Below are 24,956 nucleotides of genomic sequence, written 5' to 3'. Positions count from 1 at the left end.
ACCATGGAACCTTCTCTCCCTGACTGGCTCGAGTTGGGTTCAGCTGTTCAACATGTACACTTGATGTTGGATCTTCTTTGGCACGATGTTGGCAGAGACGTAGGAATCTAGAGAACTGTTTAAGGCACGAGCCTGGCAACGTGGGCACTGCTTTTTCTTCTTCTTGTTCCTTACTGATGTATCACTGGGACAGAGGTGAGGGGTGGCAGGAATATCACTTATGGGATCAGAAAATGAAAACCTAGGACTCAAAAGGCTGGTAGCTGAAGGTCTAGAAGATTCCTCTCTGCTTACTTAAATCCCTACCGTCTTACCTCTTGGCCCACAATAAAAGGAAAACATGCCCCAGGCAGAGAAAAGGCAAAATACTATGACTTGAATTAAAACCATGTACATAGCTCTTAATTTATTGCATGCTATCAAATGTATTGGCTATAAAGGGATAAGTAGGTCGATTTCTTGGAGCCAGGCAGCCAATTTGAAAGTTCTCCTGGTTGGCCATGGTGGCTCATGTCTGTAATCCCACCCAGCACTTTGGGAGGCTGAGGTGGGTGGGTCACTTGAGGCCAGGAGTTTGAGACCAACTTGGCCAACATGGTGAAACCCCGCCTCTTCTAAAAATGCAAAAATTAGCTGGGTGTGGTGGCGTGTGCCTGTAGTCCCAGCTACTTGGGAGGGTGAGGCAGGAGATTCGCTTGAACCTGGGAGGCAGAGGTTGCAGTTAGCCGAGATCACATCACGGCACACTCCAGTCTAAAAAAAAAAAAAAAAAAAAAAAAAGGTTCTCCTGAAACTTATTTGTGACTTTCACCCTGATCCTCTAGTGTTTGAGTGTAATTTGCCCTGCAGTCCCCTGGAGTCTCCTAAACTGGTCTTAGCCTATAGAATTGCACAGCTTAGAACAATCCACTGTGTCCGCCCAGCACCCTTGCTGCCTTCTGGTAGTAGTCACCCCCATCTTTTAGAAAATGCTCCTTCCCTGCTACCCTCCAACAGTGCGGGGGCATGGCAGCTGCCATGTTGGTATAGACCCTGCCCTCCTGCTGCAGTGGATTGGTCTGGAATAGAACCTGATTCAGACAGGGCAGCCAATCAGCCCCTTTCCCAGGGATTTTTGACTCTTAGGGAGAGCAGAGTTAGAATTTCTCTGCTGTACATGCAGTGAAAGAGAATGAAATTGGCACCCAAACAGAAGTAGAGAAAAGCCTGGTGAGAGTTCTGAGGGCTTCAGGTTCTCAGTTGGAGTTTTCCTACATCCCAGCTGCTCCCCTGACCTCCCCAGGTTTGACCCTGTGACACTCCTGTAGACCCTTCCTATCAACTCCTCTTTTGTCTAACCCATTTCAAGATGGCTTTCTGTTGTTTCTGTCCAAGAGTCGTACTGATTACATACGGAGAAACCTGTATCAAGGTCCCAGCTTGGCCAGGAAAGACTGGAGTACCAAAGAGTATTCCTTCCCTGTAAGCAGATGATACAGAAACCAGATTATCAGAAGGTTGCTCGGAGACCATAAAATCAGAACAAGGTGTACTAACATAATAATGTGATTAACAGCAACAGGCTCTGCTAATCTAATGTGCTCATCTTTAAATAGAAATAGATCTGTCATGAAAGGAGAATGCTTCGTTGCTAGGGCTCCCTTTATTTGGAAAGCTCTTGGATGACCACTGCATTGCTTGTTTCTGTGGCCTCTTTTCTATGCTTGCATTACTGACTCAATGCTCTTTGTGATTTATTTGTTCATGGATTCAAAAATATTTATTGGACATCTACTCTATGACAGGTGTTGTTTCAAGTTTCTTTTTTTTTTTTTTTTTTTTTTTTTTTTTTTTTTTTTTTTTTTTTGAGGCGGAGTCTCGCTCTGTTGCCCAGACTGGAGTGCAGTGGCCGGATCTCAGCTCACTGCAAGCTCCGCCTCCCGGGTTTACGCCATTCTCCTGCCTCAGCCTCCCGAGTAGCTGGGACTACAGGCGCCCGCCGCCTCGCCCGGCTAGTTTTTGTATTTTAGTAGAGACGGGGTTTCACCGTGTTCGCCAGGATGGTCTCGATCTCCTGACCTCGTGATCCGCCCGTCTCAGCCTCCCAAAGTGCTGGGATTACAGGCTTGAGCCACCGCGCCCGGCTTCAAGTTTCAAGAACACAATGGTGAATAAAGAAAAATTCCTGCTATAGTCCCAGCTACTCGGGAAGCTGAGCCAGGAGGATTGCTTGAGCCCAGGAGGTCTGGACTAGCCTGGACAACATAGTGAGATCCTATCTCTAAAAAGGAAAAAAAAAAATCCTGCTTTTATGGAACTTACATTGTAATAGGATAAGCAGATATAAACATATACATATATATGTGTGTATACACACTTTAAGTTGATCAAATTCTAGTAAGAAAAACAACATAGGGAAAGAGGGTGGAGCACAGTGGGGATTGGTTTGTCATGGTCTTTTTTTTTCTCCTTCCAGTTTATTTATTTTTCTCTCTAAGACCAGTTTACAGTCTATCAGCAGTGTGTGAGCACCTGTTTCACCACATACACAAACCCCTCCAAGACTGTAAGGATATCATTAAGCTTTATATCACTGTCAGGTACTAAACATAGTTTTGTACATAATTTGCATTTTGTTTCTCCTGAGGTTCAATGTTTTCCATGGGTAAACAATAAATATGTTAGGACATATTTATTCAAGATGAGGCATTTGTCTCCTGGTGAGACATCTTGGTCTAATGCTGACTCTGGGGACACTTGGCTGTTGACTATCTACATGTGGAGTGGAGGAGTCCTGGCCTTGGATTGAGGAGAACAAGGTCAACTTCCCACCTCACTTGTTTCTGGTTTTTGTGACCTTGGACAAGTTTAGTTTTATATCTCCTAGTGTTAGTTTTCTTGTAAGTGCTACCTTCTCACTGTGAGCTCACATAGCCTTTCCTCAGTATGTGTGCAGAGCTCTCTTCCTTTTTTTTTTAAATAAATTATTTAATTTGGAGGACCAAGTACAGAATCTCCCCCTTCTTATAAGGCCACCGATCCTATCTAATTAGGAACTCATTCTAATGGCCTCATTTAACCTTAATTACCTCTTACAAGTCCTGTCTAGGAATATAGTCATATTGGGGTTTTGGGCTTCAGTATATGAATTTGGGGGGATGGGGAGACAATTCAATCCATAGTAAACACTTTCTTGAAGAGTAGTTACAATGTTTGTAAGAGACAATGTAGGTAAAAGTAGTTTCAGTTACATGCAGCTAAATGCAGTTTATTAACCCTTCAGAGTCCTCTGCAGAAGAGTTACCTAATAAATATGATTTATTTGGCCTTAACCTAAGGTATTATTCTTTATATAGTGCCTTCCCATGAAATGATTGAAATCATGTTTATCATTTTGCAGCACAGTTTATTTCTTATAGGGTCATGGCTAAAAAAAAAAAACATGGGAAAATGACCTCACTAATAAGAGTCATTAATTAAAATAAGGAAATGTAATTTCAAATTTTTTCTTTTTGGCAGACTATTAGGTTAACAATGCTTTTAAAAATTTATTGTAAATATGAGTGTTATAAAACAGGAATTTCCATATTCTGTTGGGATTATAAATTGGCATGATCCTGAATAGCAATTTGGCAATGTGTATGTCAAGGACCTTAGAAAATGTTTTTCACTTTTGATTTAGTATTTCCACTTCATGTAGTCTATACTTAGGAAACAATATTTGAACAAAGATTTATGTACAAAGATGTGTGAGCTGTATGATGCATAGAAATGGGAATCAATTGAAATAGTCAATGATGAAGTAGTAATTACATATCAATATATTCATAAATTATGCATCCATTAAAAATTGTTTCTAAGCATATTGTTATCTAAATATATATAGCATGACACCTAAATTTATTTTACATATATGAGATACATGGTGAGATATATGTATATATGAATATGAATATACATGATATACATATAAAAAGAATAGGCAATACCAGGAGTTATTTTTTGTCTTTTTATAAATTTCTATGAAGAACATTTTAATTGTTTCATACCCAGAAAAAAAGAGCTAATTTTTCTTAGCCAGGTGTATATTGGTCCTTCCTTGATTGTTTAAAATACATCCGTTTATCTTCTTCTAGGATCACTCATTTTCATTGATTTGTAAGATAAAGCACTGTCCAGCAGTGACGACTGTTGGAAAAGATATATCTAAAGGCTGTTGTCTCCTCTTGGCAAGTTTACCTGGAGCTGGTGTAGTTGGTGACGGCCTTGGTGCTCTCGGACACGGCGTGCTTGGCCAGCTCGCGGGGCAGCAGCAGGCACACAGCCGACTGGATCTCCCTGGAGGTGATGATGGAGCGCTTGTTGTAATGCGCCAGGCGGGAAGCCTCGCCCGTGATGCACTCAACGATGTCACTAACGAATGGCCTTGGAAGAGATGTGGGTGTCGGGGTGAAGCTGCTTCAACACCTTGTACACATACACAGAGTAGCTCTCCTTGCGGCTGTGCTCGCGCTTCTTGCCATCCTTCTGGGCCTTGGTCACCGCCTTCTTGGACCCCTTCTTCAGGGAGGGAGCGGACTTGGCTGGCTCAGGCCTCTTGAAACACCAGAAGTGTGTGCGTGATGGTCTTTTTCATTAAGGATAACTGAGTCAAGACCTGAATGATGTAGAGGGGTGAGTCCTGTGAAACACCCAGCGTTGGAAGATTATAGGCCAGGTGAATAGCAAGGCAAAGACTTTGAGGCAGGAGAGAGCTTGAGGGGTTCCAGGGGTAACAAGATGGCCATAGTGGTTGAGCAAGAAGGGGAAGGAGAGAAGGTGAGGTTGGGAGAGTCACGGGCAGGGGCAGGAAGAACCTTGAGACCTTGGTGATGGTTTGTATTTTATTATTATGGGAACCTTTGAAAATAAGTTACTTACTGTTTTGGTGGTTGCCCTCGAGTTTGCAATATAAACTTAAAACTAACCCAGGTTTTTTTTTTTTTTTTTTTTTTTTTTTTTTGGTGAGGGGAGGTGGAGGGGACAGGGTTTCTGTCACCCAGGCTGGAGTGCAGTAGTGCAATCATAGCTCACTGCAGCCTTAAACTCCTGGGCTCAAGCGATCCTCCGGCCTCAGCCTCTTGGGTGACTAGGGCTGTAGGTATGCATCACTATGCCTGGCTATTTTATTTTTAATTTTTCGTAGAGACGGGGGTTCACGTCCTCCTTCAAATAACACTATACCACTTCAAGGGTATACAGGTACTTTATAATCCTCTTTCTTTTCTTTTCCTTCTTTCTCTTTCTGTCTCTTTTTTTTCTCTTTCCTTTTTTTTTTTTGACAGACTCTGGCTCTGTCACCCAGGCTGGAGAGCAGTGGTTTGATTTCAGCTCTCTGCAACTATTCAATGTAATTTATTCTTAAGCTTGTTCCCCTAGAGGTTATTTCTCTCCCCTCTGGCTTTTTTCAAGAGTTCCCCATTGTCTTGGATTTTCTGAAGCTTGAATATAATATGCCTGAGCATAGATTTTATGGTATTTGTTCTGTTTGGTGTTCTCTGAGCTTCCTGGATCTGTGGTTTGGTGTTTACCATTAATTTAATAGGCTGGTCTCGAACTCCCAGCCTCAACTGATCTGTCCACCTCGGCCTCCCAAGTGCTGGGATTAGAGGCATGAACCATCACGCCTGGTCTTTTATTTATTATTTTTTTTTAGAGATTGGCTCTTGCTATATTGCCCTGGCTAGGGTGCAGTAGCTATCACAGGTACTATCAAAGCACACTGCAGCCTTGAATGCCAAGGCCTAAGGGACCGTCCCACATCAGCCTCCTGAGTAGCTGGGGCTATAGGTTCATACACCAAGCATGGCTTCCTGTAGAGTTTTGTTGTTGTTGTTCACTTTGTTTTTTTCTGAGACGGAGTTTCACTCTGGCACCCAGGCTGGAGTGCAGTGGTGTGATCTCGGCTCACTGCAACGTCTACCTCATAGGTTCAAGAGATTTTCCTGCCTCGGCCTCCTGAGTAGCTGGGATTACAGGCATAAGCCATCACACCCAGCCAATTTCTGTATTTTTAGTAGAGACGGGGTGTTTCCCCATGTTGGCCAGGCTGGTTTTGAACTCCTGACCTCAAGTGATACTCGCGCCTCAGCTGCCCAAAGTGCTGGGATTACAGGCGTGAGCTACCATGTTGGGGCCTTCTGGATTTTTTTTTTGTCGCTCTTGTTGCCCAGGCTGGCGTGCAATGGCACAATCTCTGCTAACCGCAACCTCCGCCTCCCAGGTTCAAGCGATTCTTCTGCCTCAGCCTCCCAAATAGCTGGGATTACAGACATGTGCCACCACGCCTAATTTTGTACTTTTAGTAGAGACGAGGTTTCTCCATGTTGATCAGGCTGGTCTTGAACTCCCCACCTCAGGTGATCCACCCACCTTGGCTTCCCAAAGTTCCGGGATTACAAGCGTGAGCCACTGCACCCAGCCTGGAGTTTTTAACTCTCAAACTTGTCCATAAGGAGCCTTTGTCAATACATGAAACCACAGTTTAGGTTTTCTTTATTTCTTTCCTTCTATCTTTGGATTTCCTTTTTTTTTGGTTCCTTAAGGTGTAAAGTTAAGTTGTTAATTTGAGATTATTGTTATTTTTAAATGTAAACATTTACAGCTATTAATTTCTCTCTTAAGGCTGGGTGTGGTGGCTTAGGCCTGTAATCCCAGCACTTTGGGAGGCCAAGGCGGGCGGATCACCTGAGGTCAGGAGTTCGAGACCAGCCTGGCCAACATGGTGAAACCCCGTCTCTACTAAAAATACAAAAACTAGCCAGGCGTGGTGGCAGGTGACTGTAATCCCAGCTACTCGGGAGGCTGAGGCAGGAGAATTGCTTGAACCTGGGAGGCGGAGGTTGCAGTGAGCCAAGATCACGCCATTGCACTCCAGCCTGGGGGACAAGAGCGAGACTTTGTCTCAAAAATAAAAAAAAAATTTCCCTCTTAGCCCTGCTTTCACTGCATCTCATAGTTTTGCTGTTGTGTTTTTATTTTTATTTGTCTCAATAAATACGTTCTCATTTCCCTTTTCTTTGAGGCATTGGTTGTGTTGTTAATTTCCACATATTTGTGGCCCAGTGGTTTTTATATATACTTATGAAGTTACCTTTAGTAGTATTTTTTTCTTCTGTCTTTGAATTACTGTCTATTGTCCTTTCAGCCTGAAGCACTCCCTTTTAGCATTTCTTGTAGGACAGATACTGGTAATAAGACTCAGTCTTTTAAATCTGGATATATCTTAATTTCTCCTTCATTCTTGAAGGATAGTTTTGCTGTGTATATAGAGTTCTTGGTTGACAGTCTTTTTCTTTCAAGAATTTAAATACGTCATCCAGTGCCTTTTGGCCTCCATGGTTTCTGGTGGGAGAGAAACTGTCATTCTTATTGAAGGTCTCTTACACATGCATGAGCCATTTTTTTTTTTTTTGACACGGAGTCTCACTCTGTCGCCCAGACTAGAGTGCAATGGTGCGATCTTGGCTCACTGCAAGTTCTGCCTCCCAGGTTCTGGCCATTCTCCTGCCTCAGCCTCCCAAGAAGCTGGGACTACAGGCGCCTGCCACCATGCCTGGCTAATTTTTTGTCAGTAGAGACGGGGTTTCACTGTGTTAGCCAGGATGGTCTCAATCTCCTGACCTCATGATCCACCTGCCTTGGCCTCCTAAAGTGCTGGGATTACAGGCGTGAGCCACTGCACCCGGCCACATGAGTCACTTCTTTTTTTTTTTTTTTTTGAGACGGAGTCTCGCTCTGTCGCCCAGGATGGAGTGCAGTGGCCGGATCTCAGCTCACTGCAAGCTCCGCCTCCCGGGTTCACGCCATTCTCCTGCCTCAGCCTCCCAAGTAGCTGGGACTACAGGCACCCGCCACCACGCCCGGCTAATTTTTTGTATTTTTAGTAGAGACGGGGTTTCACCATGTTAGCCAGGATGGTCTCGATCTCCTGACCTCATGATCCACCCGTCTCGGCCTCCCAAAGTACTGGGATTACAGGCTTGAGCCACCGCGCCCCGCCTTGGCTCCTTTTTATAATTTCTGTCTCTTTATTTATATTTTCATTTTGTTCAGACATTGTTTTTCTGATTTCTGTTAGTGTTTATTCATGGTTTCCTTTAGAAAACATATTGAACATACTTACAACAATTGATTTAACATCTTTGACTAATAATTCCAAAGTCTGGTCTTCTTTAGGTATGGTTTCTGTGAAATTCTTCATATCCTGTGAATGGATCATATTTTCCTGTTGCTTTACATGTTTTATAATTTTTTTGTTGAGAACTGGTTATTCTGAGCATTATATTGTAGTAACTCTGGAATCTAATTCTACTCCTCAGGGATTGCTTGTTTTTGCTTGTTGTGGGCTGGACCCATTCCTATTTGTGCCTTTTCCAAACAATTTTTGCAAAGTGTATCTTCCTTGTTGTGTGTGGCCACTGAGGTTTCTTTTCCATTGTCTCTACAGTTGGCAAGGGATGAGAGTATTTACAATTTTTTAAAGTAGTTTTAAAAACACATGTAAAATAAAAAGCACCTCAGTATTTTTTGTATCTATGTAAATATTTTATTCTGCTTCCAGATAGAACATTGAAATTTACATGTTATTTTAAAGACAATAAACAGCTAAGCTACTGACATAAAATACACAATAAATGTATGAGATATATAAGGTACAGATGAGAAAAATCTCAAGTAAGTTGTTAACTTCATTTAGCCTATTAGGAACATGAGGATGTCTGGAACTGATGCTGGCCTTGGTCTCAAGTACTTTTTCCCGTATGTATTTGTTTTATCCTTCCAGAAAGTATATTATTAGAGTGTCCAAGAAATCAGTGAATCACTAAGCTTTCCATCTTACCGAAGTACAAAACACTATTTCAAATCTAGGCCTTTTGACAGAATCCAGTATCTATTTTTATACTTACTTTTCTTTCTACTAAGTTCTTTAATAAAATTATGAATCAGAAAGCAAGTACAAGACATGCTTATATCACAAAGAATATCTATGAACACTTAGGAAGATAAACAGCTAGTACTTCCAAATATCACAGATTTTGACATTTGGAACAATATAATTGCCATACTATTATATCTTTTATTAAAAAAGACCTTTTCCGGCTTGTTTCCAGACTTCTTTTACTCCTTTAATGCTTTCTTTCTTCACACACTTCCAGTATTCTTGTATACTCTGATGTTGTGGCACCTGTTAACCAAAAGTAAAAATCAAGAATCACTGTCTTCAAGGTTAAACATGATTTCTTTTTTTTTTTTTTTTTTTTTTTTTGAGGCGGAGTCTCGCTCTGTCGCCCGGACTGGAGTGCAGTGGCCAGATCTCAGCTCACTGCAAGCTCCGCCTCCTGAGTTTCCGCCATTCTCCTGCCTCAGCCTCCCAAGTAGCTGGGACTACAGGCGCCTGCCACCTCGCCCGGCTAGTTTTTGTATTTTTAGTAGAGACGGGGTTTCACCGTATTAGCCAGGATGGTCTCGATCTCCTGACCTCGTGATCCGCCCGTCTCGGCCTCCCAAAGTGCTGGGATTACAGGCTTGAGCCACCGCGCCCGGCCGTTAAACATGATTTCATGTGTACTTTACATTACTGCTTATTTCCTTCGCACATTCCTCCAAAAGTAGTTGAGGATGAATTATGTTGTAAAACATGATCACAATAGAATTGTAAAATGAGGGTGAAAGACAAAAAGTGAATGTGACTACGCTAAAAGTAACTAGGGAGTGGAACCAGACTCAGCACGCATTAATGGAGTTTCTTCTCTAAGAGGGTAATGAAGACTTTGGGCCATCTTCTCTCACATACTGGCTTTAAAATTTAATTATAATGTTTTCCTTTTATAATGTTTTATAATCTTTCCCTTTTTTTCTGGTGAACTTTATTTAGCTATGTGGAATACAATTATAAGCCTAAAGCTTTAACATTGGCTAAAATTAAAAAAAATATAGGTCACAAAATATTTGATGAAAAGCTTCAAGAAATAATCTAATTCATGTAACTGTTTTGTTAGCTAAAAATACATGTGGATTACTACTTCTCTCAACAAAATGAAAAGGTCAAGGTTTGGAAATACTTGGATCCGGGTGACCACAGGAGCACAGCATTGATGAAAATTAGCCAAGTGGAAGCAAAATTCTACTCCAGATTATATATATTCTTTTTCCTATGACTGATTCACAGCTTTTCTTTTTAATGTCTTCTGAGAAAGGGCAAAGAGACTCCCAGGTACATTCAATTGTGAACTGTAAAGACTGGCTTACTTTCCAGGAATACATTTATGGGGTGTTGGATAACTGATAAGCTTATAAAATATTAATACGTTTGCTAATGAAAATCATATTTATTATTTTTCCCTGTTATGTTTGTTGCAGGAAATGGAATTGCTTTTCTAAGTTGTAAATAGCTTTATTTTCATGAATAGTACCATACTCTCTCTCTCTCTCCTTCCTTTCTTCTTGCCTACCTACCAACCATGTAGATTCTCTTTGGACCCTAGTCTTCCCCTGGCCGACTTCCTTTCTGAGAGTGCTTCTAGCACATTCTAATCTGAACAAAAATCTGAATTTGTTTTGTCCCACAAGTACAGACTCACATGTGACTTTGAGTGAATAATGCTAATAGTGACATTTACTTCATAATCTCAGCCACTATACTAAGTATTTTACATTAAATTCTCACAATAATGCTTTCTGGTACATTAGTTTCCTCATGGTATGGATAAAGAATCTAAGACTAAAAAAAATTAAGTGGCTTTGCAAGATTAGGCAGTTAATAAACAGTTGAGCTGGGATTCAAATTTACATATATCTAATTACAAATTATATGTAGTTAGTCAAACCCTAGGCTATGATTATTTTTCCCCCTTTTTTTTGTAGAAACAGAGTCTCGTGATGCAACCCAAGCTGGTCTCGAACTTTTGGCCTCAAGTGATCCACCTGGCTCAGCCTCCCACAATGTGCTGGGATTACAGATGTCCGCCACCATGTCCAGCTAGGCTACATTTCTGAATAGTAATTTCCTTTTTTAAAAATTGTTTTTTTTTTTTTTTTAGAGACAAGGGCTTGCTCTGTTGCACAGGCTAGAGTGCAGTGGTGCAATGTTAGCTCATGGTAACTTTAAATGGTGATTTCTTATTAGATTCAGATTATTTTTTAAAAAGCAAAGATGTCTAATCTCATACATAAAATATATTTCTGTATTTCAGTTACAGCTTATAATCTTTTTGTAAGTGATGAAAACTCCATTTAAAGACTGTACAAGTGCCAAAATTCTAGGTTTAATATCATTCAGTTAATGATATATAATGTAAACATCATGTAAAAAAATCTGTTACCCATAAACCTCGATGCATTCTGTTTTTTAACACCCCAAGAAACTCTTCATGACTAAGACATTCATCACCGTCCAAATCAAAGATCTTGAAGACGGTGTCCAAAATATTGTTTGAGAGTTCTTGTCCTGTTGCTACTTTCACAGCTCTCTTAAACTCGGCTAAAAAACAAACACATATAAAACAACTTATCAACTATGTGAAATAGTCTAAGTGAAATTAATCTAAATTTTCATTATTTGAGAAGTAAAAGCAAATCCAAATTTTTATTATTTGGGAAGTAAAACAAAAACAAAAATACCCATGAAGAAAGTATTCAAATCATAAGTTGAGGAATGTCATGAGAATCACTGCATCATAAGTCAGCTATAATTTAATCAGTGCTCTAGACATATATTAAAATATTTCTTCCTTCTTTTTTGTTTTTTTTGAGACGAAGTCTTGCTCATTGCCCAGGTTGGAGTGCAATGGTGCCATCTTGGTTCACTGCAACCTCCGTCTCGTGGGTTCAAGCGATTCTCATGCCTCAGCCTCCCAAGTAGCTGGGATTACAGGCGTCCACCACCACGCCTGGCTAATTTTTGTATTTTTAGTAGAGACGGGGGTTTCACCATGTTGGCCAGGTTGATCTTGAACTCCTGACCTTGTGATCCGCCCACCTCAGCCTCCCAAACTGCTGGGATTACAGGCATGAGCCACCACGCCCGGCCTTCTTCTTTTTTTTTTTTTTTTTTTTTTTTTTTGAGGCAGAGTCTTGCTCTGTCACCCAGGCTGGAGTGCAGTGGCCGGATCTCAGCTCACTGCAAGCTCCGCCTCCCGGGTTTACGCCATTCTCCTGCCTCAGCCTCCTGAGTAGCTGGGACTACAGACGCCCGCCACCTCGCCCGGCTAGTTTTTGTATTTTTAGTAGAGACGGGGGTTTCACCGTGTTAGCCAGGATGGTCTCGATCTCCTGACCTCGTGATCCGCCCGTCTCGGCCTCCCAAAGTGCTGGGATTACAGGCTTGAGCCACCGCGCCCGGCCTCCGGCCTTCTTCTTTTTAGGAGAATGAGAAAATAAAAGTATAGAAAGTAACCACTGCCGGGCGCGGTGGCTCACGCCTGTAATCCCAGCTCTCAGGGAGGCAGAGGCGGGAGGATAGCTTGAGCCCAGGAGTTCGAGACCTGCCTGGGTAATACAGCGAGACCCCGTTCTCCACAAAAAGGGAAAAAAAAAAAAAGACAAAAAAAAAAGTAACCATTAAATTGGAGTACTGGTATTCTTTTTTTTTTTTTTTTTTTTTTTTTTTTTTTGAGGCGGAGTCTCACTCTGTCGCCGGGACTGGAGTGCAGCGGCCAGATCTCAGCTCACTGCAAGCTCCGCCTCCCAGGTTCATGCCATTCTCCTGCCTCAGCCTCCCGAGTAGCTGAGACTACAGGCGCCCGCCACCTCGCCCGGCTAGTTTTTGTATTTTTAGTAGACACGGGGTTTCACCGTGTTAGCCAGGATGGTCTCGATCTCCTGACCTCGTGATCCGCCCGTCTCGGCCTCCCAAAGTGCTGGGATTACAGGCTTGAGCCACCGCGCCCGGCCGAGTACTGGTATTCTAAATCTAGAATAATCAAACTGAATTAAAAGGTCAATCAATTATTTTTACTTATAATTTGTTCCTTGATTGGTAGTATTTAGTTGGAGAATATACTAAAACTGTTTATAGATGATAAAAATCACATGGTTTTTCATATAACTTACCTAGTCTGACAGGACGATGAGCTAAACTGAACATTTGCATGGCAATAGCAAAGTCTTCCAACTGGGTTGTAAAATGGCAAAATGACTTGAATTCATCCAAACTAATGCTCTAATAAAGTAAGAGTTTTTATTACAATTTTGTAAATACATTAAATAATGTTATAAATGTTAACTGTGAACCTTCTTTTCTACCGTAAAGACTAGTGCCGTTCTAAGAGGAAGAGACAACCCTTTCTCTCTGTGTGCACAAAGAAATGGCCACGCAAAGGCCACAGTGAGAAGGCGACGTGTGCAGGCCGGGCAAGAGGCCTCACCCGAAACGGGCTCTGCTGGTGTCTTGATCTTGGACTCCTGGCCTCCAGAACTGTGAGAAATCAATTTATTGTATAAGTTGCCTAGCCTGTGGTGTTTTGGGGTGGCAGCTTGAAGAGACTACCATACTCTGTTAAGTGGTCCACTTCTGCTAAGTTTTATTAATGGACACAGCACTAAGAGCACTGGGTTTTGGAGTTAGATGGACTTAGGCTGAAATTCTGGTTCTGCCCTTTATAACATGTATGACCTTAGCCTCTCTAAGTCTTAGGTAACACTTCAGGGGTTATGTAGTTTGCCAAGGTCTACTAACTGGAACAATCAGGATCTCAACCTTGGTCCATCTGACTTCAATCAGCGCACTTACAAATAAATGGGGCATGCATGGTGTGAACCCGGGAGGCGTGAACCCGGGAGGCGGAGCTGGCAGCGAGCTGAGATCGCGCCACCACACTCCAGCCTGGGGGACAGAGTGAGACTGTCTCAAAAAAAAAAAAAAAAAAACAAAAAAAGAAAGTAAATTCTTCCCCACCTGAAAAAAAAAGTTTCTCTTTGTAGGGATGTTCAGGATCACGCCCTCTGTAATGTGTAGTCTTCACTGGTTTAGAGCTTTTGTGACTTCATGATATTTTTATTTTTAAACATTTCAATAAAGTTTTTGAAAAAGTAGTATGTGCACATGGTTAAAAATTCAAACAACGGCCGGGCGCGGTGGCTCAAGCCTGTAATCCCAGCACTTTGGGAGGCCGAGACGGGTGGATCACGAGGTCAGGAGATCGAGACCATCCTGGCTAACACGGTGAAACCCCGTCTCTACAAAAAATACAAAAAACTAGCCGGGCGAGGTGGCGGGCGCCTGTAGTCCCAGCTACTCCGGAGGCTGAGGCGGGAGAATGGCATGAACCCGGGAGGCGGAGCTTGCAGTGAGCCGAGATCCGGCCACTGCACTCCAGCCTGGGTGACAGAGCAAGACTCCGTCTCAAAAAAAAAAAAAAAAAAAAAAAAAAAAAAAAATTCAAACAACATGAAGGATAAATGATGAAAAGTTCTTCCACTCTGATTCCCAGTTTCATTCCCCAGACATGAGTTACCAATTCTTTGTGTCTCCATCCAGAAATTTCTTTTTTTTGAGACGGAGTCTCGCTCTGTCACCCAGGCTGGAGTGCAATGGCGCGATCTTGGCTCACTGCAACCTCCGCCTCCCAGGTTCAAGCAATTCTCTTGTCTCAGCGTCGCGAGTAGCTGGGACTACAGGTGCATGCCACCACGTCTGGCTGATTTTTGTATTTTTAGTAGAGACGGGGTTTCACTGTATTGGTCAGGTTGGTCTCAAACTCCTGACCTCAAGTGATTCACTTGCCTCAGCCTCCCAAAGTGCTGGGATTATAGGTGTGAGCCACCACGCCTGGCTAATATTCTATTCTTATTAAAGTATATACATGTACATACACATCTCGTTTTACTCAATGGGAACAATCTCTTCACGTATTTCTGTACCTTGCTTTACTTTCTTAACAGTATATTACAAGATGATAGGCAGAGAGGAAAAAAAGAAAAAAGAAAAAAACCAGTGTATTTATCGGGACAAATAAAAGAGTGGTTGCTTCTATCATGACCTCAAAGTAGGCACTGGGTGTAACTTTTCTGATGTCTGCTTTTCTGATAGATGAAAAATGGTATTTTATTAATATTTGAATTTGTATGTCTTACGGAGTCTTGCTCTGTCGCCCAGCCTGGAGTGCAGTGGCGTGATCTTGGCTCACCAGAACCTCTGCCTCCCTGATTCAAGGGATTCTTCTGCCTCAGCCTCCCAAGCAACTGTGATTATAGGCATGTGCCACCACACCCCGCTAATTTTTGTATTTTTAGAAGAGACGGGGTTTCACCATGTTGGCCAGGCTAGTCTCAAACTCCCGGCCTCAGGTGATCCACGTGCCTCGGCCTCCCAAAGTGCTGGAATTCCAGGTGTGAGCCATAGGCCCGGCCTGAATTTGTATGTCTTTGTGAATGAAGTAAAACATTTTTCACATGCTTATTAGTCATTTGAGGATTTCTCTTATTGTTTCCTGCTTATGTCCTTTGCCCAAATTTCTAATGGGTTGTTAGGTAACTTCTTATTGTGGGAGACCATTCTCCATGAGTCTCACGTTTCTTTTTTTTTTTTTTCCTTTTTTTGAGACGGAGTCTTGCTCTGTAGCCCAGGCTGGAGTGCAGTGGTGCAATCTTGGCTCACTGCAAGCTTCACCTCCTGGGTTCACGCCATTCTCCTGCCTCAGCCTCCCGAGTAGCTGGGACTACAGGCGCCCGCCACGACGTCCGGCTAATTTTTTGTATTTTTGGTAGAGATGGAGTTTCACTGTGTTAGCCAAGATGGTCTCAGTCTCCTGACCTCATGATTTGCCCACCTCGGCCTTCCAAAGTGCTGGGATTACAGGCGTGAGTCACCGCGCCCAGCTGGGTCTCACGTTTCTGTACATCAGAGGCACCAACTGCATTTTTGTTTCAGATTATATCTTCAAGGATTTCACGCCTGTAATCCCAGCACTTTGGGAGGCCGAGGCGGATCACCTGAGGCTGGGAGTTCGAGACCAGCCTGGCCAACACAGTGAAACCCATCTCTACTAAACATACCAAAATTAGCGAGGCATGGTGGCGTGTTCCTGTAATCCCAGCTACTCAGGAGGCTGAGGCAGGAGAATTGTTTGTATAGTGGACAGCACTGTTCCTCAGGAGCATAGGACAGCTTTGCTGACTGTCCAGTATCATGAATACACAATGCCACCCACTGCAGCAAAGCTCAGGAAGGCTTGTTTACTGCCCATAACAAAACATTGAGATCACTAAGATGAGAGTCCTCAGCCTGATGTGAATCTGCTGTGTGGGCAGCATCTACCTGGGCCTCTCAGCTTCATGTCCATGGGGCTTGGGAGGCTAGGGGGAACTGACACAAGTATGTTGCTCATGTTGTTGCTACATTATAACATTCTTTGTGTCTGACTCAATAGTCTTGTATCTTCTGCAAGCATCCATGAAACTGTGCAGGCTAACTTGCAAAGGGATAAAATTTCAGACACTTTATAGTTATTCACATGTTGATTTTCAGGTTCTCGTGATATATTAAATAGGGAAAAAAATCTCAGACCATTTTAAAATGTGGACAGCACTGTTCCTCAGGAGGAACAGTTCTGGATACTCAGGAGGAGTAGTTCTTTTTTTTTTTTTTTTTGAGGCGGAGTCTCGCTCTGTCGCCCGGACTGGAGTGCAGTGGCCGGATCTCAGCTCACTGCAAGCTCCGCCTCCCGGGTTTACGCCATTCTGCTGCCTCAGCCTCCCGAGTAGCTGGGACTACAGGCGCCCGCCGCCTCGCCCGGCTAGTTTTTGTATTTTTAGTAGAGACGGGGTTTCACCGTGTTAGCCAGGATGGTCTCGATCTCCTGACCTCGTGATCCGCCCGTCTCAGCCTCCCAAAGTGCTGGGATTACAGGCTTGAGCCACCGCGCCCGGCCAAGTAGTTCTTGATACCTACTGTTTTTTTTTTTTTTTTGAGACAATCTTACTCTGTTGCCCAGGCGTCATCTTGGCTCACTGCAACCTTTGTCTCCCAGGTTCATCCAATTCTCCTGCCTCAGCCTCCTGAGTAGCTGGGACTACAGGTGTGTGGCACCATGGCCGGCTACTTTTTTTTGTATTTTTTGGTGGAGATTGGGTTTCACCATGTTGGCCTGGCTAGTCTCGAACTCCTGACCTCGAGAGGGCCACCTCCTTGGCCCACAAAGTGCTGGGATTACAGGAACGAGCAACCATGCCCAGCCAATCCCTACTGATTTTTAAAGATCCCATTATAAATTAAGAAAACTGGTCTTTACATATCAATATCTCCCCCTTCCTCATGTTGGTAACTTTTTCTTTTGACTCTGATTATAATTTTTGCAGGGGATGAGGTGAGGCAACAGAATTTTAATTTTTAGGTATTTCATCAAGTTTTCTTTGAAAGGTTTTGGGTTTTGCTTAGAAAGGTATATAACGTAAGATGAAACATTGTTTCCATGTTATATTCTACACTTACTCAGTCTGATTTTTTTTCTTCAACATTTTTTGATTCATCCAAAATTTATTTTAGAGTAATGAATGGTATAGAGATTTATGTTCATTTTCTCCCTCAGATGGTCAGTGAATTATCCTAATGCCATTTATTAATAATTCTTTTTTTTTTTTTTTTTGAGACGGAGTCTCGCTCTGTCACCCAGGCTGGAGTGCAGTGGCCAGATCTCAGCTCACTGCAAGCTCCGCCTCCCGGGTTTACGCCATTCTCCTGCCTCAGCCTCCCGAGTAGCTGGGACTACAGGCGCCGCCACCTTGCCAGGCTAGTTTTTTGTATTTTTAGTAGAGACGGGGTTTCACCGTGTTAGCCAGGATGGTCTCGATCTCCTGACCTAGTGATCCGCCCGTCTCGGCCTCCCAAAGTGCTGGGATTACAGGCTTGAGCCACGGCACCTTGAGCCACGGCACCTATTAATAATTATTTTACTCAACTAATTTAAAATACTATTTCATAAATACTAAATTTCCCATATGCTTAAGTCTATTCCTGGAGTCTGTCAAATTCATTGTCAGTAACAAACTGTTTTAGTTACCAAGGTTTGATAATATATTTTAATATGTTGACATTCTTTTCATATAAAGTTTTTTTGTTTTGTTTTTTTTGACATGGAGTCTCGCACTGTCACCCGGGCTGGAGTGCAGTGGCCCAATCTCGCGTTCATGCCATTCTCCTGCTCAGCCTCTGGAATACATGGGACTACAGGCGCCTGCCACCACGCCTGGCTAATTTTTTGTATTTTTAGTAGAGATGTGGTTTCATCATGTTAACCAGGATGGTCTCGATCTCCTGACCTCATGATCTGCCCGCCTTGGCCTCGCAAAGTGCTGGTATTACAGGTGTGATCATATAAAGTTTTATAGCTTGTCTAGTTTCTTCCGAAGAATTCAGTGGTATTTTTATTGAAACCCACGAGTGTTCCCCAGTATCTGGCTCTATTCTGATGCCTGCAGATATGAAAGACTGGAGTTCCTGGCCTCCCTGCATTCAGGTGGGGTTATGTGATTAGTCTGGTCAACTGCCAAGTGTCAGGTGATGTTTCCAGGCCAAAATATTTAGTTGCTCGATTGTGACTCCCTCCTTCTTTTCCTGCCACAGCCTCTGAGCGTGGTACTTCTTCCAGATGATGAAACTCCAAGATGGCACAGCCTCCAGACCCTGAATGGGACTAGACCTCTATGCAGACAGAGACTCCTATCAGCCCACAATGGAAATGTGGCATGACTAAGAAACTCAGTGTCAGCCAGGGAGATTTCAGGGTTAATTTCTAACTGCAGTAAACTCGGGCTGTTCTAATATAACCATTACACTTATAGACTAACTGAAGACAGAATTGTTGTACTTATAATTCTAAGACTTTCTATTCAATAATAGGGGATGTCTTATAATTAGATAAGTTTTCTTTTTATATCTATCAAGGCTATTAAGTTTTCTTCTTTTTTGTTACATTTATTTCTAATTGTTATATATTTTTCTTGCAATTATAACTGGGTTCTTCTATTGCATTTTCTTTTTTCTTACAACAGAAGTAACTTTTTAAAAAGTTATATAAGCTGGGCGCGGTGGCTCAAGCCTGTAATCCCAGCACTTTGGGAGGCCGAGATGGGCGGATCACGAGGTCAGGACATCGAGACCATCCTGGCTAACATGGTGAAACCCCATCTCTACTAAAAAAGTACAAAAATCTAGCCGGGCGAGGTGGCGGCGCCTGTAGTCCCAGCTACTGGGGAGGCTGAGGCAGGAGAATGGCGTGAACCCGGGAGGCGGAGCTTGCAGTGAGCTGAGATCCGGCCACTGCACTCCAGCCCCGGCGATTGAGCGAGACTCCGTCACAAAAAAAAAAAAAAAAAAAAAAAAAAAAGTTATGTAAAATATATGTTCACTGCAAACATTTTTTTGGAATAATACATAAAGGTATAAAGAAAGAAAGTAAAAATCACTTGAAACCTCACTACTGTACATGAATAATTATTAATAGCTTGGCAATCATAATTTCATACATCTCATATTTATATACACACACATATGCATGTCATTACATTTTCTACTTGTAATTTGTATATAGGAGAGCTGCTGCTTCTTATATATTAGCATCATAACAGGTACTTTATTGAATTCTTATTGTTTCCAATTTTTCTACTGGATTCTCTTGGGTTCTCTAGGCATATAATTGCATCAGATAAAAACAAAGACAACTACTACCCCCTTTCACATTTTTATACTCTTTTAATTAATCTTGTTAATTTGGACTGGTTAAGATTTCCAGAATGATATTAAATAATAGTGGTGATACTTGTCTTATTCTTGACTTTACTGGAAATAGAAAACTTGTAATTGCTAGACTGATTCTGTCTTAGGCAGTAGTTTTCCTTCACAGGAAAAGAGCATGTAGAGAACATTCCTCAAGTTGATTATACCATCGAGAGTAGCACAGTCTTGGTTAATTCAGAAGTTTATTTATGTAATTTATGTAATTTATGTAAATTATGTAATTTATAAATTTATAAATAAATCTATTTATTTATTTATTTATTTATGTCTAACTTATTATTTCATCTTTATCACATGCAATAATAAAAAGGTATACCAACCTCTCCTGCTGACAACTTCTCTCTCACATTTTTCCAATAAATATCTTTATTTTCAGTGTTAGTGAAAAAAAGTAGCCACTCTGCAAAGTCTTCTTTCCTCATGAAACTCAAACCTTTAGAAAACTGAAGGAATTCCATTTCTTGAATCTCTGTTTGTAAATTTTCCATAAATCTAAATGTTAAAATATGAAATTAGTAAAGTAACTAGTGGCATTCAACCTTAAATATTGTAAATGGGTTGGCAAAGTACCTTCACTATTACCTACTGAGTGAAGGTCTCCTGATAGTGAGCAGGATGAAGCATTAGTGCTGTGCAAGGATTGTGGGGAGAGGGAGGATGCAGAGAAATTGATTAAGTCCAACACTGGCTTCCATCAGTAACTCACTATACTCAATTTGTTTGTATAAGTCATACCTGACAACCTACATTTTGATAAACCTAAAGACTTAAAAAAATATGTAAAATGTTGCTTTGATACATCCAGAGAAAATACTATTCCATGGAAACTAGTTTTTTTCCAATACAGAAAAATTATCAATAATCAGATAAATTTAAAATTGAGGTGGGACACGGCTTTTAGAATGTTAATCATAATTACTACTTCCTAATATTTTTCTTTTTCTTTTTTTTTTTTTTTTTGAGACGGAGTCTCGCTCTGTCGCCCAGGCTGGAGTGCAGTGGCCGGATCTCAGCTCACTCCAAGCTCCGCCTCCCGGGTTCACGCCATTCTCCTGCCTCAGCCTCCCGAGTAGCTGGGACTACAGGCGCCGCCACCTCGCCCAGCTAGTTTTTTTTTTTTTTTGTATTTTTTAGTAGAGACGGGGTTTCACCATGTTAGCCAGGATGGTCTTGATCTCCTGACCTCGTGATCCGCCCGTCTCGGCCTCCCAAAGTGCTGGGATTACAGGCTTGAGCCACCGCGCCCAGCCTAATATTTTTCAAATACCAAAGTTAATCAGTGTAATCAATGGCTTGGCATCAAAAGCTTACTCTATCTAAAAACACAATCCTTTTTGACAATAATATATGTCAATATGACTCAACATTCCTTTCTTATAAAAACAACATGGCACTTTGATCAAACTGTCATCAATGGCTTCCCAGGAAAGGAACAAGTTGAAAAGATATCAGATTAAAATATATCTTCTTTGAACAAGAACCCAGAAATGTTGCACTTTATTTATAACCTAAATCATGTGAAAAGTATTATCATCTCCACAAATTTTAATATGTTGCAGATCCCTTTATTCACTTTTCTACACGTTAAAAGATTGGTACTATCTGTCATGTCAAATTCAAATGAAAATATACATTGGCCGGGCGCGGTGGCTCAAGCCTGTAATCCCAGTACTTTGGGAGGCCGAGGCGGGCGGATCACGAGGTCAGGAGATCAGACCATCCTGGCTAACACGGTGAAACCCCGTCTCTACTAAAAAATACAAAAAACTAGCCGGGCGAGGTGGCGGGCGCCTGTAGTCCCAGCTACTCGGGAGGCTGAGGCAGGAGAATGGCGTGAACCCGGGAGGCGGAGCTTGCAGTGAGCTGAGATCCGGCCACTGCACTCCAGCCTGGGCTATAGAGCGAGACTCCATCTCAAAAAAAAAAAAATACATTGGTTGATAGAAGAGGGACATTCCAGTTCAGTGGGAGAAAAATCATCACTTAAAAAATTACTTGCTTGAAGTTCTATATTTATCCCATAAATCTTAAAAGCATGAAGGAGGAGTTTGATCTTAGACTTCTGTCTACATGGTAGGCAAGAGTTTGTTACTTAAAACATTTTCTGAACGTACTGAATACACGGATTCATCAATGCCATGTTTCTTTCTGGGTCAAAGCAGAACTTTATCTAAAATGTGAAGCACTTCGAGTTTGGACTAATAGATCAATAAAATATTTTACTGATATACTTTGCTTTTTATTTTGTTGAGTTTTCCTGCCCTGTATACTGTCATGACATTCCACTGATTCTTATTAGAACTGTTAAATGTATGCTTTACTTGCAAATGAATGTACACTGAATTAGGCAAGCAGAAGATAAGGTATAAAAACATCTCTAACTTGTTCCCTTCCTTTGCTTTTTCTTCAGGCTCTATCCGAGCCTCTACCAGAGGCTGAAATATTATAAACTTAATTGCTGTTAAACTATACATTGTCTGGATTAAGCTACTTTAATCTTACCTAATTATCTACTTTTAATGAATATAAGTCCAGTTATGATGATAATCTTTTCCCTTTAAGCCTAAAATCATATTATCTTGTTATAACATGAAAGCCTGGAACATGATCTGAACATGCATATATGAATTGGAAAATTTATAGTAGATAAGGCTGCCAGACACATTGCGAACAAATGACATACTTTATAAATCAGTGGGTTAATTGGAAGCAATGGGAGAGATCTGTTTTTCCTTATTGGAATTGTTTAGGCAGTGGTGTACTGGAGTGGTGTGTACCGGCTGTGAGTCTTTCGTGCATGTCTTCCCATCTCTGCTTCATGCTGGGGAGCTTGACATTGGCATTTATTTATACTACTAATTGGCAAACATTACAAATCAAGGCTGTTCTTCCTGAGACAATGATTGTTAAACATATTTACTAGCACACCACTGCTTCTAGACACCTCTGAATTTATAAAAACGCTTCATGAAACTCAGAAATCCTCAACTAATAACTGGTATTTCAGAACTTTTAACAATCCCAGTCCTAAAAAGTACATCAGTATCAATATCCTCCCCAATTTTTCCTGACGAGAAGAATTGAGGCCAATTTTCTTCCCTCTAACCATTATATATCTTAAGTCACAGGTTTATTTTCAGTTTAAAAAATTCATTGGAATAAAAAATGAGGTCAAGTGTGCCAGACTAGAAATAAACTCAGGGATTATTTCTGGTCACTATGTTTAAGGCTAATCATGGAGCTTAAAAGAAGAGAAAAGAAATGCAGAAGAAAAACCACCAAAGACAGTAAGAGAGAAGAGTAAAAAAGACTGGAAAAACACAACAAAATCAAAAAGCACTGATGCAGAGCGGGAAAATGCCCTCAGGAGCTGCCTGAGCAGCCCAAGAGTCAATGCTTTCCCCCAGAACAATACGTAGGTTGATAGAAAACTCAATTTTCACAATTTAAATTATCTGCTGCTTCCTTTTTTTTTTTTTTTTTTTTTTGAGACAGAGTCTCGCTCTGTCCCCCAGGCTGGAGTGCGGTGGCGCGATCTCAGCTCACTGCAAGCTCCGCCTCCTGGGTTCACGCCATTCTCCTGCCTCAGCCTCCCCAGTAGCTGGGACTGCAGGCGTCCGCCACCTCGCCTGGCTAATTTTTTGTATTTTTTTAGTAGAGACGGGGTTTCACCGTGTTAGCCAGGATGGTCTCGATTTCCTGACCTCGTGATCCGCCCGTCTCGGCCTCCCAAAGTGCTGGGATTACAGGCTTGAGCCACCGCGCCCGGCCCTGCTGCTTTCATAAAAATAAAAGCACACCAAAATTCTGGGAGACAGAATTAAATTACACTGTGGTTTTTACTTAAATGGTTAAGTGATATTTCATCTGGGAAATCTTTTTGATTAGTTGTATAAGTGAAAAAACAGAAAACAAATGACAAATTTTTCTTCAACTGACGAGCTTCTCTTGATCCGTGGTAGTATCTACCGAATATGACTGTCCGTCTGGTAACCTAGTCTGGTACTTGAAAGCCCATTCAATGCACCCACCACCTACCAGGGAACTGTGGAACTCTTTCAGAAACCACATGATCACTTAAACCTTTCATGAGAAACCTGAATCTCACCTCTTCAGTTTCTAAAGTATGTGATCCTGTATCAAGTCCCTTAACCTCATCAGATTCTAGTTATAAAGAGAGGACACTAACCTCACCTTGTAAGGACAGGTGAGATAATACATACGGAAAATACTTAGAAAGATGCCATGCACCATGTAAACACCTGCCCGTTGCTGTGATGGTACTGAGGAGGAGATGTACTGAGGATGAGATGTACTGAGGATGAGATGTAACTATCTTTTTCATTTTCATTCTTCATGCCCAGACTTCACTTTTTCTTTCTTTTTTTTTGAGACGGAGTCTTGCTCTGTCGCCCAGGCTGGAGTGCAGTGGCCGGATCTCAGCTCACTGCAAGCTCCGCCTCCCAGGTTTACGCCATTCTCCTGCCTCAGCCTCCCGAGTAGCTGGGACTACAGGCGTCCGTCACCTCGCCCGGCTAGTTTTTTGCACTTTTTAGTACAGACGGGGTTTCACCGTGTTAGCCAGGATGGTCTCGATCTCCTGACCTCGTGATCCGCCCGTCTCGGCCTCCCAAAGTGCTGGGATTACAGGCTTGAGCCACCGCGCCCGGCCTCTTTTTTTTTTTTTTTAAAGACAGGGTCTCACTGTTGCCCAGGCTGGAGTGCAGTGGTGTGATCACAACTCACTGCAGCCTTGACCTCCCTGGACTCTGGTGATCCTCCCCACCTCAGCCTCCTAAGTAACTTGGCTGATGGGTGCACACCACCACACCCATCTCTTTTGTAAAGATGAGGTTGCGCCATGTTGCCCATGCTGCTGTCGAAGTCCTGGGCTCAAGCAATCTGTCTGCCTTGGCCTCCCAAAGTGCTGGGATTACAGGTGTGAGCCGCGGCGCCCAGCTCCCGACTCCGCTCTTAACGGCTTTCCACTTTCTCACCCACAACCTCAGCTCTAATGGGCTGTAAAAGGCCTTCTTCAAGTATGGCTTAAAGAAAACCATACTATAACTAACTGTATATAGTGGTATTTGCACAAACTCATGGTGCACATTTTCTTTTTTTTTTTTTTTTTTTTTTTTTTTTTTTTTTTTTTTGAGGCGGAGTCTCGCTCTGTCGCCCAGGCTGGAGTGCAGTGGCCGGATCT

The 24,956-nt window shown here is 42.1% G+C and overlaps 1 protein-coding gene and 1 pseudogene across 5 annotated transcripts in view; both read right to left on the bottom strand.

Annotated features, from left to right (window-relative positions):
* Nucleotides 1–3,930: 3,930 nt before the first annotated feature.
* On the bottom strand, nt 3,931–4,611 carry LOC117074950 (annotated as a pseudogene).
* A 3,932-nt stretch (nt 4,612–8,543) lies between these two features.
* MICU2 (mitochondrial calcium uptake 2) overlaps nt 8,544–24,956 on the bottom strand; it is a 113,732-nt gene continuing 97,319 nt past the window's right edge. For all 5 annotated transcript variants that reach the window (XM_033196950.1, XM_033196956.1, XM_033196983.1 and 2 more), the window contains 4 exons: nt 20,074–20,245; nt 13,072–13,180; nt 11,343–11,500; nt 8,544–9,205 (listed from right to left, as the gene is read on the bottom strand). In XM_033196950.1, the coding sequence (XP_033052841.1) occupies nt 9,101–9,205; nt 11,343–11,500; nt 13,072–13,180; nt 20,074–20,245 (544 nt within the window). In that variant the 3' untranslated portion in view covers nt 8,544–9,100. The remainder of the gene's footprint in view (nt 9,206–11,342; nt 11,501–13,071; nt 13,181–20,073; nt 20,246–24,956) is intronic.

The sequence above is a fragment of the Trachypithecus francoisi genome, unplaced genomic scaffold (genome assembly GCF_009764315.1).
Source record: "Trachypithecus francoisi isolate TF-2019V2 unplaced genomic scaffold, Tfra_2.0 Contig01676, whole genome shotgun sequence".
NCBI lineage: Eukaryota > Metazoa > Chordata > Mammalia > Primates > Cercopithecidae > Trachypithecus > Trachypithecus francoisi.
Note: the sequence above shows the minus strand (reverse complement) of the source record. Positions and strands in the feature narration are given on the sequence as shown.